We start from the raw sequence: 18,804 nt of genomic DNA, 5'->3' as shown, positions 1-18,804 counted from the left end.
CAGATTGTGCCAAAACAAGACACACATGTTAGAAATCATCTTCTCTACAGTCAAACGGCCGCTTTTTGTCTGCAGACTCACGTGTGAGGACCATCTGAACTGGAACCAGGGAAGTTGCTAACCTCGAAACAAACTCAAAAAGATGGCGGTCTTTTTTTTTTTTTTTTTCTTGTTTCCAGACTCATGCAAGTTCTCTTATATGCACAGATAGGGGTTTGGCAATGATGTTGCAAAGCATGTCCATAGCAATCTGTGCAATCTGTGCACTGTTTGGTCATGGTGTTTAGCATTAACCCAACTCTCAACATTTGGCTCGAACTCCTTTTTTTGCATGTCTCCAACCAAGTCGTGTACTCTATTATCCAGTAAATCCAGACAAGGTCATCATCACCACATTTCCAGTCATTATCATGTTCCATGATTTCAGCCTTTATGCAGTTCTGCATCCTCTGCAGTCCAGGCCTCGTCGTCTCTGACCACAGTGATTAATGTGGCTATCTCTGGGAGAAAATAGAGGATCGAAAGACTGATGATTTGTAGGTTTCACTCTGGTGGCATCTGCCCTTCCCTAGAGGCAAATACCAATTTAGGAAACTGTACTTTCTCATTATTTGATGTCTAGGTTCTTCTTGGCTGTAAATGAGAGGAGTCTGTACCAGCCCATCTGGTGAGCGAAGCAATGCATTCCCCCCCAGCCAGACTGAGCTCCCTCCCCTCAGCCTGCACTGTCACGTAGCACAAGAATGTGGGCTTGGTCTATGGGAGAGGGAAATGTTTATTTAATCCCTGCAAAGAGTCAGAGAGGAAAGGCTCTGAGCTGATTTTGACAGCCTCACACTGCCTGTGAGCTCGCAGGCCACTGAGTTTTACTTTGAAACTCAGAGGACTCATGTTCATGCTTACTTTCATAATCATTCTTGACTCTTTTAAGTTACAGACAAAGGTGGAAAACTGTTGAATTGGTCGACATACCTCATCAACACAGAGACCCTAGAATCATTCATGTGTCTCTGTTGGACTAATGCTAACATCTTTAACATATTCAGCATAGTGGAAGTAGACTCCTTGCTCATGCTCAGGCCATGTGCATCCCCAGGTGAGACAGGCCTGCTGAGCATCGACCATTTTGACTTACACGTGGCTCCATGCTTACACCATTATCAGCCATTCTTTCCCAAATGTGAACTTGTAGGAGGCGAAATGCTCAACGCAATACATATTGAGCTGATTGATGTATTTTTGTAAAAATAGTCACTCAAGGGGAAGTTGAAGGCTCATGAAAGTCAAAGGACATGAAGTTAAGGACACCAGCACAGGACAACTTCTGGTTTTCTGTCTAAGCAGTATGAGACGTCCATTTACGCTGTACTGCTCAAATCTGTGGTTGATAATGAAGTAGACGTGAGGCTGGAAAGAAATGGCACTTTCTTTATTGCCTCCAGCTGCATACACACTTACGGTGCTGTTTGTGCATTTCCCCTTTACTGACTGCTTTACAGCAACGCTCTAAAATGTGCTGCAATTGCTACCATGGAAACACTTTGATACCTTTGGCTTTTAAAGCCAGAAACAGTTGCAGGGCAGCTGGTCATGGTGTTTAGCATTAACAAGGTCATTCACTGTAAAAATGTTTGAGCAACCTGGAGAAGATTTACAAGCAGTGCACACAGAGCTGAGCGGCCACGGTCGCAGTCTGGATGGGGTTGAGAGTCTTTAATTGCACGTTATGTAACACAGGAAATGCTGTACATGTATAGCCTGTGTACATCACATCATACTGCAGAGGTCTGTTGAGCCAGAAAATGACTGCATGGTCCCTGTGCAAAACTAATATATTTCTCACGTGAACATGTACCTCAACTGAACATCAATACATGTTCCTTGACATATGTGCACATTTCTCCATTTTTGTCCACAGAACCTTGATATTCAAGTGGAGGACGTACGCATACGAGCCATCCTGTCTTCGTACCGTAAGCGGATCCCTGTAACAGAGGGCTACGTGGAGGTCAAGGATGGCGGTAAATGGAAGCAGATCTGCAACACAGAGTGGACCAATCTTAACAGCAGAGTCATCTGTGGCATGTTTGGCTTCCCCGGAGAGAGGAAGTACAATGCCAGGGTCTACAAGTGAGTATTCCATTACTGTATGTGTGGTCCTGGTAACTCAAAGTGCATAGGAGGATTTAGGTTTTAATTCATGAGTGGCCACTTATACAGAAATTCAAGGCATTACAAGGTATTTTGGAACAATTTGGCACACCAATTGAATGCTGTGAGGCAGCGGGGGTTTTAATGGATAATCTGCCTCAGGGAAGTTGGCAGATCGTCATCTCCCTTTATTTGCTACACCATCTCGAAACAGACATGGATATATGTGCTGCCAAACGTAATTAGAGTAATCTGTGTGAAAGCTACTTTCTGTCCATCAGATGAATGTAAATCCAATATTGACTCTCCTTTTAGCTCTGTGTTGGTCTCTCCTGTGGATGCTAAATGATCCTCTCTGTTCATTCGTGAGCTGCTTTATCTGTTTGCTGTTTTGTGCAGGGCAGATAGTGTACAGTGGATTCATCAGACCCTCTTTGGTTAAAACAATAGCCTGGTGTGGCTGGAAAATAGGCCCCTGAGGCTGAAACAAAACAGTAAATACATGACCATGACCATAAACAATGAGCTGAAAGAAACTGAAGTGCTTCACAGAGTTGAGAGGAACTGAAGAGCGGGATGGTAATCACCTGGGGTGTCATCTCTACAAGCAGCCCTCACATATTACTTAAAGTCCTTTATCCGTTGTTAATGTAAAAATATTGGTAAGTGCAGTTTTAAGATTATGCACCATTATGCATCAACTAAAACAAAAAGTCCCTAAAAAGAGCTAAATCTGGACTCAGGATCCCTTGAGGAATCTGGACTTTTAGGTCCTCTGGGGTCAGGTGTCTGAGACCCTTGGGTGGTTGCCTGCTTTGCGTGTTTGATAGTCCAGACTTGGTCTGCAGCCTGTCCTGTAAGGACCTCATGTCCAACACCTGACATGTGATCTCTACTGAGGGCTGTTAATGACTTGACTTGACTTGACTTGACTTGACTTGACTTGACTTGACTTGACTTGACTTGACTTAGTTCCATGGTGGAAATTATTTGACTATGTGGTGGGTTACTTTTCCAACCTCAGGGCTCTAAATTAGCCTAAATGAAGTAAGTAATATATTTTTTCCTTTTGCCACCTCTGTTCTGCCATCAGTATACTGGCACTAGAACTAACATGCCCTCATACCTTAAAACAAACCTGACTCCTTCCGGCATCAGTGCATTCCACAGAGCTGTTGTAATGTGTGAGCAACTGCTGGGAGATCTAAATCTTTCTTACATGAGGAAGTTTGCAGCCAAACAGCCACACATTGATCATGGCTTACCATAAAACTTCCAGCTCTCAAGTTAACCTTGAATTTACTGTCTGACGTTGGGCTGCAAGTTTCCTCTGCTCCAGATAACCACAGCAGAGCACGACGGCTCCTGAACTTTCCATCTACGTGTCAGCCTACTCCTGCTTCAGCCCTGTGAAACGTGCAGTTTGTCTTTACAGGCTGTCGTTTAAAACAGCGATGACTCTGAGCCAAGAGCTGCCGCAGTTTCATAATCCTGAATTTGTCTCCATCCTGATGCTCCTGTAGCTGTCATTGTTCCTTAATATGAAAGTCAAGAATTTAGAGAGCTCTGTAGTGTGTGTGTGGAGAAGAGATTTTCAGTTTCATGCCACATTTCAAGTATTCAGTGTTTAAACCCAGAATATTATTGAAGTGTTTAGACAGTTAAACTGGTGATACTAACAGTGATTATGATTATTAGAATAATATCATATCATTGTTAATATCAATGGTCGTATAATAATGTAAAGCTTGTTGGAGTTCAGTGTATCATTGCTGCTGACACTAACGTGTTTTTTAAAGCAGTACTCTGAGGTAAAAAAAGGCCAGAGGCCAGAGATGAAAGTCATATCTGTTATTGTCAAATCTCATCAATTATTCACAATTTACTCCTAATTCCAAAAAAATCAATTACTTTACTAATTACTCAACAGCAGAAGGAATAAGTTACATTACTCGTTACATTGCTATTCATTGCTGAGCCAGCTCTGTCAGAGGTGCCTTTAAGCAACCAGTCTACAAACATCAAACGTCTCACTTTCTCTAATTAACATGCATAGAAATAGAAAGGAGCTACCATTAGCAAGACAAAGCTACATAAAAGCAACATGACTTTTTAATTACTGGATGTGTTCCACTTTTGCGGATCTAGCTGCCTCCCCACACATCCAGCCCTTGAGCCAAGTTGACTCAAGTGATGTCACCCGAGTCATTTTCTCAGACAGGACATTATACAACTGTTTTCACAGGCTGAGTAACTGGGACAAATGAATGGATGGAGTTCCCCTGCATTTGAAGACCCACATAGGTGTGCACGATTGTTTATTTCAAGCAGAAAGTTTGTGGTTTAGAGTAACATTCAAGTTTATTAAAAGTATTGAAAAACACAACTTGAGTATAAACATGTGCCCGTACTTTAAGCCAGGATGAGAGACTTTGGTGTGAAGTCAACTTTCACAGCCAGTTTATTCAATCATCGCTGTGTTTGAACAGTGCTGATAAGCATCACAGCTGTGTTCAAACTGCGTTTGAGGACACAGCAGAGCCAGTCCTCTGGCTGCAGCTTAGACCATTAGCTTTGGAGAGCTTCCAGTCTGCAGCTTCCCACTCCCCAACTCCCAAATGAAAAACAAATGCTGCCGGTCCCATTTTAATCTATTTTTTTCGTGCACACCTCAGACATGAGACACAAGGATAGGACATGCCATTCTGCAAATGGAGCTCATTAAATACATAATATGGCCTCACTAATAAATGGAGAGGAAGAGATTAGCGGCCCAGCAGGCCTGAAAGAGTGTCATTAACCCCGCTTTGTTCAAGTTCACGTGGAAGATGGTGAACTCTCCAGCTGTTAGCCAACCTTTCACTTTTGGTATTAATTATACAAAATGCTAATGTCATTGTCCTTGTCTGGTTTTATGGTGCCAAGATGACACATTCTGATAAGTCTAATAATTTCAATTCAGATAACTTGATGAATGTATTAATTATAAAATGATCCAATGGCATTTCATGTCTTTCCCAAGCTTTCATGTGTTTCCCTTGTAGAAGTGCCCTTGAGCAAGTTAATGAAATCTCACCCACTTATTAAAATAAACTAAGAAAAGATTCCAGACAACCCCCCCCCCCACACACACACACACACAAGCCATCACTTCCTTTAATCTGTTTGTTTTTTACCACTTTGCCTACTTTTGCCTTTCAGAGATACCTATTTACATATCTAGCAGTCATAGAGCAATATTACATTTGATTTGGAGTTGTATATCTGGTGACGTGGTGTCACTCTTTTTGGTCTCCATCAACTCCTGAGGAAAATATCTGACTCTTTAGAGACCTAATGCTCAACTACGTTCACAAACTGACAGCTAAATTCATCTAAAGTTGAAAACAAATAACCTCCTAACCTCTCAGAAACTTTCAGAATCTCCTCTCCTTCCTCTCCATCTGTCCAGGATGTTTGCTCGCAGGAGAAAGCCCACATACTGGGACTTCTCAGTGAACTGCACTGGCAATGAAGCCCATTTGTCCAGCTGTAAACTGGGAGAGGCTACATCTCTGAAGTCCAATGGAACCTGTGCTGGAGGGTTGCCTGTGGTGGTGAGCTGTGTGCCCGGCAGAGCCTTTGCCCCGACACCCATGTCAGGATTCAGGAAGGCGTTCCGACATGAGGTACAGTCCCAGTGGAAATCACTCTGTTTATGCTTTTGTCATCTTTAGCCAACAACTGATGATAAAATGCGCACACACACACACACACACACACACACACACACACACACACACACACACACACACACACACACACACACACACACACACAACTATTCATACTTAGTTGTTGTCCACAAATAATAAATTAGTGCACTTAGTTAGAAAAATAAGAAAGAATGAGCCATTGTAAAAGGAAGTTGATGCTTTCTTCTGTCAGTTGAGATATGTATGATGTCTGTTGACGTAGTGTCAATAAATGGAAATGGTAAACAAAGCTGAGATGGGAAAGAACTGCACTGCTTCAGTTCAGCTCACTGGCTCTAATACAGAGGGAGGGACATGAAATGTTTTGGTCAGACATTGAGCCAGCTGACGTTCCGTACTTAATGTCACTTTGTGAACTGCAGCTGTACATGGCTGCTTTGGACGTTTCTCATCACAATGAATTATGATCAGGGTTCAGGGTTGAAAACATGACACGATGTAGTAAAATCATTGGGACAGGCAAAGGAAAAACATGGATCTCCAGAAATCAACGCCAATGTCAGCTAACTGATTCTTCTCCAATGTCCTTGAGCATGAAACTAAGGCCTAGAGTCAGTAAAATTGCTACAAGGCCAGTTTTTACATATTTAGTTGTTTGAGAAGCGCTTTATTCACGAAGAAATTCAGGAAAATCAAGATATAAACAAGCTCTCCAAAAGTGCGCCGTGCACCAGGTCTGCTGCAGTTTGAGGAAGGCCCTTACCTGTTTGAACTTGGCAATACCCTCATGCAAAGCTGGGTCCATAAAGGAATGGTTTTCTCAGCTTGGGACACCGTCCAGCACCCTCGGGATGCACTGCAACACAGCGACTGTCCGACCTCACTAACTGACTGAATGGGAGCAAATTCCTGCAGCTGGCTTCCAACATGTGTTGGAAAGCCTGAAACCAGAAGAATGGATGCTGGTGCAGCAGCACGTAAATGGCCATGATTTTGGAATGAGCTGCTCAGCAGTCAAATGTGGGTGTAAAGCTTGGGAGTCCACACTCTTGGCCATGTGGTGTATGTGTGCAAATTAATTCCATTTATGTATGCATGACTGTGTGAGAGGCACAAACCTTTTGTAAGTCTTCATTTGACTCGCTACTGACCATGTGGCTGCTGTTCTCTTCCTGACTCTGACCTTTGACCCCCCAGTGGGTAAAAGAATAAGTTTTTCTGACCCACAGCATATTTAAAAAACACTTTTTTTGTCTTACTCAGTCTATAACTACACAAACATTCAAATCAAGCAATGAAATACTACCAAGATTTACAGCATCACTAAGCTGATATGAATGTCTGCCTGGCTGCGTGACTCCATCCACATTCTGTGAGTCTCGAGCTCGCCGGCTCTCTGTCACCACAGCTGAGTTCCCAGCTGGGAGTGGCGTGCCTAACATCACATCCCAAATCCTCTAACTCACTCGGGAAGACTGACTCAAAGCAATTTGATCCAAAAAGCAGATATTTACCTTTTGGAAAGAAAAAAGCTGACTCATCCTGTCTAATAAAACTGTCTGGTGTGACACGTGAGAGGCTTTCACTTCCACACTGATACACATTGAATGCTGTATATATAGCTGGAATGAGGATGTTTCGCACAGCCCACACATGAAGATGTCGGAGCTTTACTTTGTGCATACAAATAGCAGTAAGTCATATTAAACCGTGCTATTTATGTGTTTACCTCACACTTTCATTTTGTCTAAACAGTTAATGGATGAACTGCATTAATAGCATGTTCTATAAACATGAAGCTACGCAGTCTGTGGCCTCAGCTCTCTCATCACAGAAAAGGAACAGTTTAGGTTCTAAACTTTCAGCTGAGTCTATTATTTGTGAAAGAACCAGAAAGACCTAAATATGTGGTTTTAGAATTTGAACATTTCACAGTGCAGTCTTAGAAAGTGTCTCCATTTTTCCCCTTCAGCAGCCGTTGGTTCGTCTCCGTGGTGGGGCCATTGTAGGTGAGGGCAGAGTGGAGGTGTTGAAAAATGGAGAGTGGGGCACCATATGTGATGACAACTGGAGCCTGCTGTCTGCCACCGTAGTGTGCCGAGAGTTGGGCTACGGGACAGCCAAAGAAGCCCTGTCTGGAGGTCGCCTGGGACAAGGTATATGCTTTTTCATTTTCAGTGTTTTGTGCAAGAAAAGCCAGCTAATTCTTTTTCCAGATGCTCTCTGAGGCACATTCAGACCTGGGGGCCTCCCAGCAGGGACAACACAGAGGAAAGGAACATTTTAAGGATTTCAAAATGAATTGAAATAAGCCTAATTTAAGATAGAGGAGAGTACTGCTCTCACCTTCCTCCAGCTCTGCTTCAGCACCTTCTTCCTCTGTGGTAATCAGCTTTATAACGTAGCCAATGGGAAAAGCTTAAAGAAATGGACTGTGAGCAGCGTACTCATGTACAGAACAGCCTAAGTACCAGCCCCGACTAAATACACTGTAGACCTGACGCAGTCCCATGCCAGTGAGCTCAGAATGATAGTCTTTATTGTTGGAACCATTGTCCATGTATATTGCCTACATGGCACGGGATGGAAGGTTATGACTGTGTAGCAAAACCACATATCCCAAACATTTCAGGCACTAATTCTAACCCTTAAGTTTTCTCCTTGTACCATCCGTCTGCCCCTGAGCAAAGTGTCATGAACTTACTGACCCGATGGAAAAAGGGATTTTGCCCGGTGGAACAGGTTTAGTGACATTGCGCAGGTCAGTGAGCATGGGAATCCTTTCCTGAGGTGGGATGAACTCAGATATCTTTCTGCAAGGATACACTGTATGATGATTCCTGTGTATTCAGTTTGGAAGTTACTTTGTGCACTGAAAAGGGAAAAAGGAGAGCAAGGCAAGCTGTGCTCAGCTGGCCTGTGGACAGAGCCTGAAGGGAACAGTGTTTGTTCTGAAACATAAACCTCCAACCCATTACTTTCTGCTCAGATGCCGTGACATCAAATGTGATTTTCCATTTGAATTGGATTGATCCTTGTGTAAAGATAGAATATGTTTTTTTTACATTAAAGCTTCATTCTGCAAACACAACATTGACATTAAAACATTACATAGATACGGTAACACATTAGCAACACTTTCCATCGATTAAATTGATCTATTGGCAACTCTAATTTCAACGTACCCTCTGTCCTACTGGCTCTGGTTTGGTCTCCACCAACTCCTGAGGGAAATATCATGGTGCATGGGCAGGTAGTGTATAAAGGGTTTCTCTGAGCTTTTTTTTTGCAGCAAACAACTGCCCACTGTCTCTGGAAACAAGGCTGATGAGAGCAGTGGAGTGAGCCAAAACAGTAAAGTTGTGGGCCTGAAAACCAAAACAGTGAGGTGAAAGAAGCTAAAACACTCTGGAAAGTAAGGGCAGCTGCAAAGTCTGGTGATGATTCTCTGTGGGTTTGTCACTACAAACACCTCACTGCAAAGGGTTTTGCGCAAAAAGTTGGTGACACCATTTGTTGACTGTTTTATACTTTCAAGGAGAACTGGTTTATTATGTGTTGTTTTAGCAGTTATTCCTCTCAGTAAACCTGCCCCATAAGCTTGTAGTGACGCTGCCATGTGCCCAGACATCAGTAGTAACTTTGGTTTGTGCAAGGTCATCATAACTGTTGGAAACTAAGTAATAAACCGGAATTACCCTTTCATTGTTTTCCAGATTAGGTGTCACTTTGGAAATTGGTCGATATTTTATTTTGAAGTGTCAAAGGCAGAGCTTGTGCTTCCTGATGGACTCAGAAGAAGACCCCCTCCTTGTGTTGTATAGTTATTTTCTAATGGAGGCCTCCACTGTGAGCAGTTTTACTTTATGGCCTCCTCTGAGGAGTTTCTCAGGGTTATATCACCAGCTGCATGGAGAGTTTTACAGCGGATTTGGAAGGTGGGACCCCCCCACCCAGTGAAAATATGCCACTTCTAAATGACACACTCAGCAGATATCTACCCTGTTTTATAGGCCTAGCTCACTTGTTGTCAGGATATACTATGGAAAAAGTAAATTTTTCTCCAGGAGTGTACCAATGAGTGGCAAAAAGAATCCCATGCATGCTGTATGATACAGTACTTCTGAATAGGAGGTGTGTCCTTTTTCATAAACAGGGACATGCTGGACATTGTTGCGCATTCCAGTCACATTAGACATGGAAAATGTGGAAATAGAGGGAATGTTCCTTTTCCTAAATCAATGTTCCATCAGGATTTCTCATCAGTGGCTCTCTGCACTCCCTCATGGGGAAAAAAAAAGGAGTCAGATGGAAATGATGAAAAACTCGTTGGTCGTAGTACACCAGAATAAACAGTCAAACATTTCACAACATATCATTGTAGATGAAGGCATGTATTACTAGCACATAGCAGACGTGAACCGAATCAATGTGAGCTGTTCTGTGCTGTTTCGTGTGAGTCCTCATCTGGAGCCCTTTCATTTTTGCAGTCTTGCAGTGAAGAGGTCAGCATTTGCTTTTGATCCTCAGAAGTCAGAGTGGAGAGGGTGGAGGCACAATAAAGATCTATGGCAACTGATATCAGCGTGTAATGATGAACACTTCAAAGTGTGAAGAGATGCATGTGGAAGGATTACATAGTTTGTTTCTGTGAGAATACTGTGAAGTATTAATAATGTGTATGTATAATGCTAAATTAGCTTAGCATAAAGGCTAATCGATCGCTTGCTGGCATGCTACAGGCGTGGTGAGATGAAATGAAATGAAGACACAACACAGACATCTCTCAGCCATAACAATCATTCCTTTTTCCCCTCAGGTTCAGTAGGAAGAGGGAACAACCCCTAAGCACCCTTTCCAAACAGTTTGCTTTGTGTGTGTTTTTCAGGTATGGGCCCGGTGCATATGAATGAAGTGGAGTGCTCTGGATTTGAGAAGTCGATCACAGAGTGTTACTTCAACAAGGAGGCTGTTGGTTGCAGCCATGAGGAGGATGCAGCTGTGAGATGCAACGTTCCTGCTATGGGCTTCCAGGAGTCGGTGAGCCTCAGCTTTGTTCCAGCCAAACACTGCAGCAACATGCTCCCTAAGAATGCAGTATTGAGCAGTTTGCATTGCACATAAGAACAGCACTTTGAACTTGCACAATGAAATCTGTCTTTTTATGTATAGTATGAATAGATATTAGATACATTTAATAGATCTTTAAGAGTTTGTTTAGTTTGCAGCAACTACAATGGAAGCCTGGCTTTATCTCTTTTATGCATATATATGGCCTATGGTACACCACTTAATGTTAATATGTGTGAATATACTTTAACATCATAGATGATGAGCCCATCACCATGAGCTGCAACTGTTCATATTTATTTTGCTAACTTTCAACAATGTTTTGTAAATATCTTGCATGTATTACCTGTTAATGTTTTTCCAAAACCTTGGAGTCACTGGTTCTGTCTTTGCAGTAACATCTTACTATTACCTGCTATCAAATGTGTCTTCACATAGGTTCCCACAGCATTTTAAGAATGTTAAAAAAACAGCTACAGTACAAGCACCAAATATCACGTCAAACATCGCTCATTCATGTAAAAACAAAGTGTGGATTTAGCCTTAAAGGCCCCTTTGTTGTGTTTTTCATCCCCATAGCTGCGTCTGAGTGGAGGTCGCAACCCCTATGAGGGCCGTGTGGAGGTGCTGGTGGAGAGGAATGGTTCTCTGTTGTGGGGGACGGTGTGCAGTGATGGCTGGGGAACCATGGAGGCCATGGTGGTCTGCAGACAGCTGGGACTGGGCTTCGCTAGCAATGCTTTCCAGGTATGAGTGAGAGCAGCCAGGGGCCAGTCCTCATCACAACAGGAGTCTTAACAATACAACACAGATTCATCTGCAGGAAAAGTCCCAGTTTAGTCCTGAGTCTTTCATTCCACTTGACATCTTAAATTAGTATTTTTTGCTCCATCTGGATCTCATTGATATCCACAGCATCTTACTAATTACCCATGAACCATCTACATTTCCATGGAAAGAGCTATGTATTATTTGTTAATAATAGGAAAAATAGAGAAAAAGTTTCTGAGACAGTTATTTGAGTTTAGTTAGTTTTACTGAGTTCATAAACAGCTGTGTCATTCTCTCTGTCTCCATTTTCCTCATAAATAATGCAGACTGCATTTCCAGGAGCCTTCCACAAATTATAGCTACATATCAGGTGATTTGCAAGGAAATTAAGGGAAACTATAGGGCCTGTAAAATAAAGTGTTACCTGTGTACTTGCACCTACCCATTACTACTGCGCTGTGCTAACATAACAGTAATCACCTGACAGCTCTGCAAGCAGCTTCTCCCTGAAATAATAAGATGCTAATCAAGTCCTTTTGATAGCCTTCATCTCCACTGTCCTCATGTTTTACTGTCTCTTCCTCCTTCTCTGGTCAAACTCAACTTCCTTTCTTCCTTCCCGTCTACTTCAACTGCCTGTCTGCTATTAGGTCAAATGACTTCAGCATCAATGAACAGCTGTTTTAGTTAGCGGCCATTCAGCTGGGATCTCTGGTGTAGATTATGGTCTTCTTTAACAGGACAAAGACAACCAGCATCACATACTGTGACACGAAGTACTGCACTGACTTTTTCATTTTATTATACAAGTGGCCAAGCACAGCAAAGCCGTAGATGCACAGCAGTCAGTCTCCTGTGTAGTTTAGGATTTCCTGTCTGGAAGGCATGTGAGGTCCTTGAAAAACATTTGAGCTTGATGGCTTTTTAGTGTCTACGGTCAGAGAATATTATTGAGACTGTACATTCACACTTTCAGTATAATTTACGCTGTACCTTTTCAATCTTAGCTGCAGTGCTCAGTCTTGGTGGCATAGGCACAGACAGACTTACAGTTCCTGCAATTTTTTTCATTTATCTTTTTATTCTAGATGATATGTGTAGGACAGGTTGCAGTCTATTCTTCAAAGTTAACATTTGATTTGATTTTGATATTATGTGCATACAAATAAAATGTCTTTTGCACAAATGAACTGGGGGTTTCAAACACAGTAGCAACAGGCGCTGTGGGATGGGGGCTTCATTCTAACTGCCTTTGAAAGTGTTTACAGAGCTGTGCAATGGAGAGCAGAGCTTTATGAGTGGAAACTGTAAAATAATGGTTTCTGTATGATTATAGGATGTCAGGTTTACCTGGAGGCAGGAATGAGGACTGCGTGTTGTAATATGGGTGCATTTACTAAATTACAGCATGCTTTTAGGATCATTGCTTCTTGTTGCTACTCCTTTACACATTAATATCTGCAGAACATAAGCTGCACAGCCCATGCACCACATGATCAGCACCATGCAATCGCCCCTCTGTCATGCTGTAAATTGACAGGTTGTGCCCTCTAGTGGTCAGAGTGGAGAATCACCATTCTTCGTGACACTAAAGTTTCCATTAATATCACTTGGCATCATTGCAGTAAAATATTCAGTATGAATGCAGTGAGCTTGTCTTTACTCTCAGACAGTTTTGCTGGTAGTTCCTCTTCATGTTGGAATGATATTGAACATATTTGTGCATCCATGTGAGATCTAATGATAAAGTTGCATTACAGTTTAGCTTAATGAGTCAGTCCTACAAAATATCAATCAAAGTGCCTCATGTCAGAGGTGGATGGCATGTGGATCTCACTATGGGTGATATTTCCACAACAGGAGACGTGGTATTGGCCAGGAGAGGTGAGTGCAGATGCTGTGGTGATGAGTGGTGTTCGCTGCTCTGGGACTGAGATGTCTCTGTCCCACTGCCTGCACCATGGAGCCCATCTCAGCTGCCCAAAAGGAGGTGGACGCAACGCCGCTGGAGTCTCCTGCTCTGAGAGTAAGACGCCCAGATTCATGTGTTCAGAAAATGTGCCCAGAAATGATGTGATGTCACATCAGTAAAAATTTGTCTGCTGCCCCTTTAAGACGTTGAATGTGCTATGGTCATGAATGAGTGAGCAAAGAAAAGAAGTAATTGGTATTTCCACTTTTAATTATACTCTGACAAGAGCCTTTGCCATTCAATTTGTCAGTTCACACGTTCACTCTGAAGAGCTTGGACTCTTTTGCTCTGCACATTGAGTTTTAATTCGACAAATGAAATGATTTGTGCCTCTGGGGAAGCTGTGCCTGAGAAAATCACAAGAGTGCTCTGCAGCTTGAAACAGAAAGCACTTACTCGACGCACGCCAGGGCTCTTCTGTCTTCTTGCCAATGAGAGCCATTAATCTTTGTTTCTAAATATGTTTGTCTCCGTCTGCGTCTCTCTGGTTTCTGTCTTCTCTGGTCCTCCTGTCCACAGCGGCTCCTGACCTGGTGTTGAACCCTCAGGTGGTGGAGCAGACCACCTACATGGAGGACAGGCCCATGTTCATGCTGCAGTGTGCGTATGAGGAGAACTGTCTGTCCTCCACCTCCAGCCAGGTACCAGCCAACTCCTACCGCCGCCTGCTGCGCTTCTCCTCCCAGATCCACAACAATGGCCAGTCTGACTTCCGGCCCAAAGCTGGCAGACACTCCTGGGTGTGGCATGACTGTCACAGGTCAGTGAGACAGAGTACATGGACTGTTTTATGTATATCCTGCTTTGCTTTAGAGAGTTCAACATTTTTGGAGGTATGGTTATATAAATAGGTATGTGTTGAGAGACCACTGTTATGTCTGTGGGTGAAGTACAGAGCCGGAGCCAGGATTAGCCTAGCTTAGCATTAAGACTGGAAGCAGGGGAAATCCCAAAATACACCTACCAGCACCTCTAAAGCTCACTAATTAACATGTTATAGCTTCTCTATTTAATCAGTACATAAACAGAGATGTGTGGGTTTAAGGGGAGTTATGTGTTCTAACTATTTCCTGACAAACAACAGGTGGGTGCAATGACTTCAGGAATCTTGTCATCACTGTGAGGTTGCCAGGTTTGGTACCATCGTGCCTCTATATACCTAAACCTGTGCCCTTTGACCATATCTGGCAACCTGCAACATAGCCATAGCCGCTGAACACAAGTCCTATGTCAAATATTTATATTAAATACTTGCAATAACCACAAAATTCTGGCAGCATGAATAAAAAGACAACTGTGTTGCATTCAAAAAGGAAACTTGTGCAGCCCGTCTCTGAGAACAATGAGCATGTTGATGCGTGGTGTGGGAAATGATGGTGCCCTGTGGGAAATAATAGCAGGCAGAGTTGTCGCAGATTAATATCTTTAACCATTTATCATACAATAGCTTTAATCACAGTCACAGAGGATTTGTGGAAGCAGTTGTATATTCCCGAAGCATAAATCAATCAATTTAATTAGACACTACGAGCACAAAGTCCTTCATAAGCATTTCTTTAATAAATAAGTCCTCCTAAGAGGTTAAACTTAATGATGTGAGATATTTTTTCCATAATTTTACCTCATAATTCAACAACTGAATTATTTAGAAATGACATCTCAAATTAGACTTAATTCAAGGAAAGAGAGACGGCTCAGCCCCATCATGTCTTATTTCTGGAGCATTTTTTCCTTCCATACATTCTGCTGCCCTGTCATTGACTGTGTCCTCTAAGTTAAAGTTAGTGTACATACTGTAGTGCTGCAAAAAGTCCCACATTTTTGTGGTTCCTGTGTTGGCTGGAGGAACAGTTGACTGTGGGCGGCTTCACGCAGCTACCAGCTTTCAACATGTCAAGCCTTTAACTGGTACAACTTGACGAAAAAATCAAACCATGTCGTAGATTGCGATTTTGATTTTTTTCTTCAGAAGGCATTCCAACTGACACCAAGTGGTATTCGTGTGCTTTTGTGCTGCATTTTCAGCCTGACTTGGTTTACGAAACGACTTTTCTGTCTCTGTGTGTAGGCATTATCACAGCATGGAGGTGTTTACGCTCTATGACTTGTTCAGCCTCAATGGAACCAAAGTGGCTGAAGGACACAAAGCAAGTTTTTGCCTGGAGGACTCAGAGTGTGATGAAGGTGAGAAGCAAAATTGGATTCCTACTTCAATTTCAAGATGTGAATAAATGTTTGGCTTTGGAAATGTGGCAGAAACTGATTATTCACAAAATCAGTAATGGGCTTTTAAAGCTGCATCAGTCATTATATTTATTTTAACAGTGGGTAAAGTGTAATGTGGAAGTCCGCAGTTCCCCTCACATTGAAGTAGCTCTTCATCATTCTGCTCATTTTTTAGTTTTACAGCTCATAGCTTTTCTGTTTTACTCAAGTCTCACTGCTGTCATTAACCTTATTTCCAGACACAAGGCAGCTGTGACCTAAACAGAGCTAAAAGGAAAGTAAATATTTTACTAATTTTGTACTGTTTTATTTCAGGTATTGAAAAGAGGTATGAATGTGCTAACTTTGGAGAGCAGGGTATCACTGTGGGCTGCTGGGATACCTACAGGCACGACATTGACTGCCAGTGGATCGACATTACTGAACTCAAACCTGGAGATTACATTTTCCAGGTGATGTTTCCCAGTTCTTTTTTCTCTGAATGAAGAGTGACGCTATTCGTACTTGCCTCTTAAGGTCATCCCTGACTTGTTCACCTTCTCCCTCTCACAGATAATAATTAATCCAAACTATGAAGTGCCTGAGACAGACTACTCCAATAACATCATGAAATGCAGATGTCGATACGATGGTCATCGTGTGTGGATGTACAGCTGCCATAATGGTAAGACCTCGCAGTTGCTTGGAGGAATATCTGTCACATATACCATCCTTTTAATGTTGGTGATCTAAGAAATAAAGCTTACTCGGCTGTTATACTTCAGGTCACTTCATCAGCAGATGGGAATTTGCCCAGTTATCATGCAGTCAGTTCAGTTGTCATCATATGGGAGGGAGATCGTAACCCCTGTCTTAGTATGACAGATGAAGACTGTGAAATGCAGTTGAAAGCACTGGAAAAAGCTTGTACGAAAACCTTGAGTAGAGACTTATTTTAGAGTACAGAGTATTGTTCTAAATGTCAAGAATAAACATGCATGCTCTAGTATTATACTCTATATTGTTATATTTATGGTAACAGCCATAAGAGCCAAAATAAAAGTTAATGATTTATACTCTAGCTCACTTGGGGGCAGGAATCCCTGACGTGTGTCAGTGGACGTGACTGAAACAAGGACAAAGTGTGTAGGTGCTAACTCTGTCTGTCTCTGCTAGGTGGCTCATTAAGCACTGAAACAGAACAGACATTCCCAGGCCTCCTCAACAACCAGGTGACCCACAGGTAAAGACACAGCAGAGGAGAGGAGTTGACCGGCCGGGAACCCTCCGGCAGGCAGGCTGCCTGAAGCCCACCAACCACTACATGTGGTGGAGTCCTCCTGCCAGCCCTGCCCTGGTCAAACCATCTTTTTTGTGTCCTCATCCATGAGGCAACAGCGTTCTTTGACCCTCCACCCTCCTTTTCCCCCCGAGCAGAAAGAATATTTGATTCCCCCTCCTGTCCAAACAGAGGCAGCTACAGCCTGACCAACACCTCCAACCTCACTGCTTAAGATCAAGAGAATGGCAAAGCTCTCTGTGTGCCCTGTGACTTTTTTTTTTGGAATGAGTGATGAAAAGCCTGCTGGGAAGAGGCAGGTGTTTTACACAAGGTGCAGCATTGGAGAATGTCATCAAGACTGTGTCCTCTTTGAAGTGCAGCACTTTAACAGAAGCCTGCTGCAACACTTTTTGTTCAAAGCTCACCCTGCTGCAGAGTTTGGATGCCAGTGCCAGGTCACCTGAGGGTTCAGAGGAGTCATCAATAACAACAGCAGCACTCTGCGACTGTCACTGAGGTCGTGTTACTCTGGCAATCTGAGCGGTTCTTTTGCATGTCAGTTATTTAAGCTGAAGGCACAACTTGACTTAGGAGTTTATGGAAATCAAGCTGTGGCATAAGCAGGTCAAAAAAAAATGCCCATTCATCATCAATAATAGTGTTAATCGCCTGATTCAGCTGTAGAACTAATCCACTGAGTGCCTTAAGTGACCCAAAGCCTTTCTGAAATAACTGGAGCGTATATTCTCTGAAATTGCTCTGGAAACTGGTTGCACTACAAGCCTTTGTGGCTGTTGGTGTTGCAAAGTGTGTTGGAGGCAATCTTAGTCTAAAAAGAAGTATTATCTGAGCAAACTTTTGCACGCAGATTTGTCTAGAATTTGCATGATAGTGTGCATTATCTAAGAGGTTTTACTTTCCTCCAGCACTGTTCAATAGCTTTCCCCTCATTAGCAAAAAAGCAGTGTCTTGTGCTTCCTTCAGTAAGCTGAGGCCTGAACAGCTTTTTCAGACTGACTGAGAGCAGCTTCAGCTCCTGGACACTGTCTTGTTGTTCGGATACATTTATAACTCTTTCTTCATAATGATAAGTAGCAGTAATTTGCTTTTGAAGCTAATATGGGCCCTCGTGTGTTTTAGAGAGTTAGTAAGTTACTCTTTAAAAGTAACCCTTAACTACACAATTTGTTTGGTTTTTGGGTTTCTTTGGCACGTCATTAGAAGTTGTGCCTACTAATTTTCTAAACAACTATGCTTGATTGTCTAACTATGTCATGCTGAAATGACACTGTGAGCATATGGCTGATTTGTTCAAGTCCAGTTGAAATGAAATTGTGTGTTCTGCCGCCTACAGATCCACTCTGTAAATCATATGTTCTGTGCTTTCTTTGGAGAAGAAACTCCAGACTCCTGAAAAGCTTTTCGGTTTCAGGACGACGCCCCCGTCTGTGCTATTGATTCTTCGTCTATGCATGTGGAAAACTTCTTTGCACACAGCCATGGAAATTATTTTAAGATGCATAAAGGAATGGTCACACCAACATGCCAGCTGCCAATTGAATCTGTATCAATGTTTCACATCCAGTTCATGACCCTTAAATTTGAATTGCTTAACAATAACAAGTCCTCTTGAGAGTGTTGACTTCTGAGATGACAGA

The 18,804-nt window shown here is 42.6% G+C and overlaps 1 protein-coding gene across 2 annotated transcripts in view; it reads left to right on the top strand.

The window, feature by feature from the left end:
* The window catches only part of loxl2b (lysyl oxidase-like 2b), a 32,144-nt gene extending 13,576 nt beyond the window's left edge, over window positions 1-18,568 (top strand). Inside the window, exons 4-14 of one of the 2 annotated variants that reach the window (XM_070965377.1) lie at window positions 1,919-2,130; window positions 5,603-5,819; window positions 7,822-8,002; window positions 10,735-10,886; window positions 11,496-11,663; window positions 13,548-13,713; window positions 14,179-14,419; window positions 15,728-15,843; window positions 16,201-16,337; window positions 16,438-16,549; window positions 17,041-18,568. In XM_070965377.1, the coding sequence (XP_070821478.1) occupies window positions 1,919-2,130; window positions 5,603-5,819; window positions 7,822-8,002; window positions 10,735-10,886; window positions 11,496-11,663; window positions 13,548-13,713; window positions 14,179-14,419; window positions 15,728-15,843; window positions 16,201-16,337; window positions 16,438-16,549; window positions 17,041-17,111 (1,773 nt within the window). In that variant the 3' untranslated portion in view covers window positions 17,112-18,568. Of the gene's footprint in view, window positions 1-1,918; window positions 2,131-5,602; window positions 5,820-7,818; window positions 8,003-10,734; window positions 10,887-11,495; window positions 11,664-13,547; window positions 13,714-14,178; window positions 14,420-15,727; window positions 15,844-16,200; window positions 16,338-16,437; window positions 16,550-17,040 lie in introns of both variants that reach the window. The other variant, XM_070965376.1, reaches the window with a different exon arrangement.
* The last annotated feature ends 236 nt before the right edge of the window (window positions 18,569-18,804 follow it).

The sequence above is a fragment of the Chaetodon trifascialis genome, chromosome 6 (assembly GCF_039877785.1).
Source record: "Chaetodon trifascialis isolate fChaTrf1 chromosome 6, fChaTrf1.hap1, whole genome shotgun sequence".
Lineage (NCBI taxonomy): Eukaryota > Metazoa > Chordata > Actinopteri > Chaetodontiformes > Chaetodontidae > Chaetodon > Chaetodon trifascialis.
Note: the sequence above shows the minus strand (reverse complement) of the source record. Positions and strands in the feature narration are given on the sequence as shown.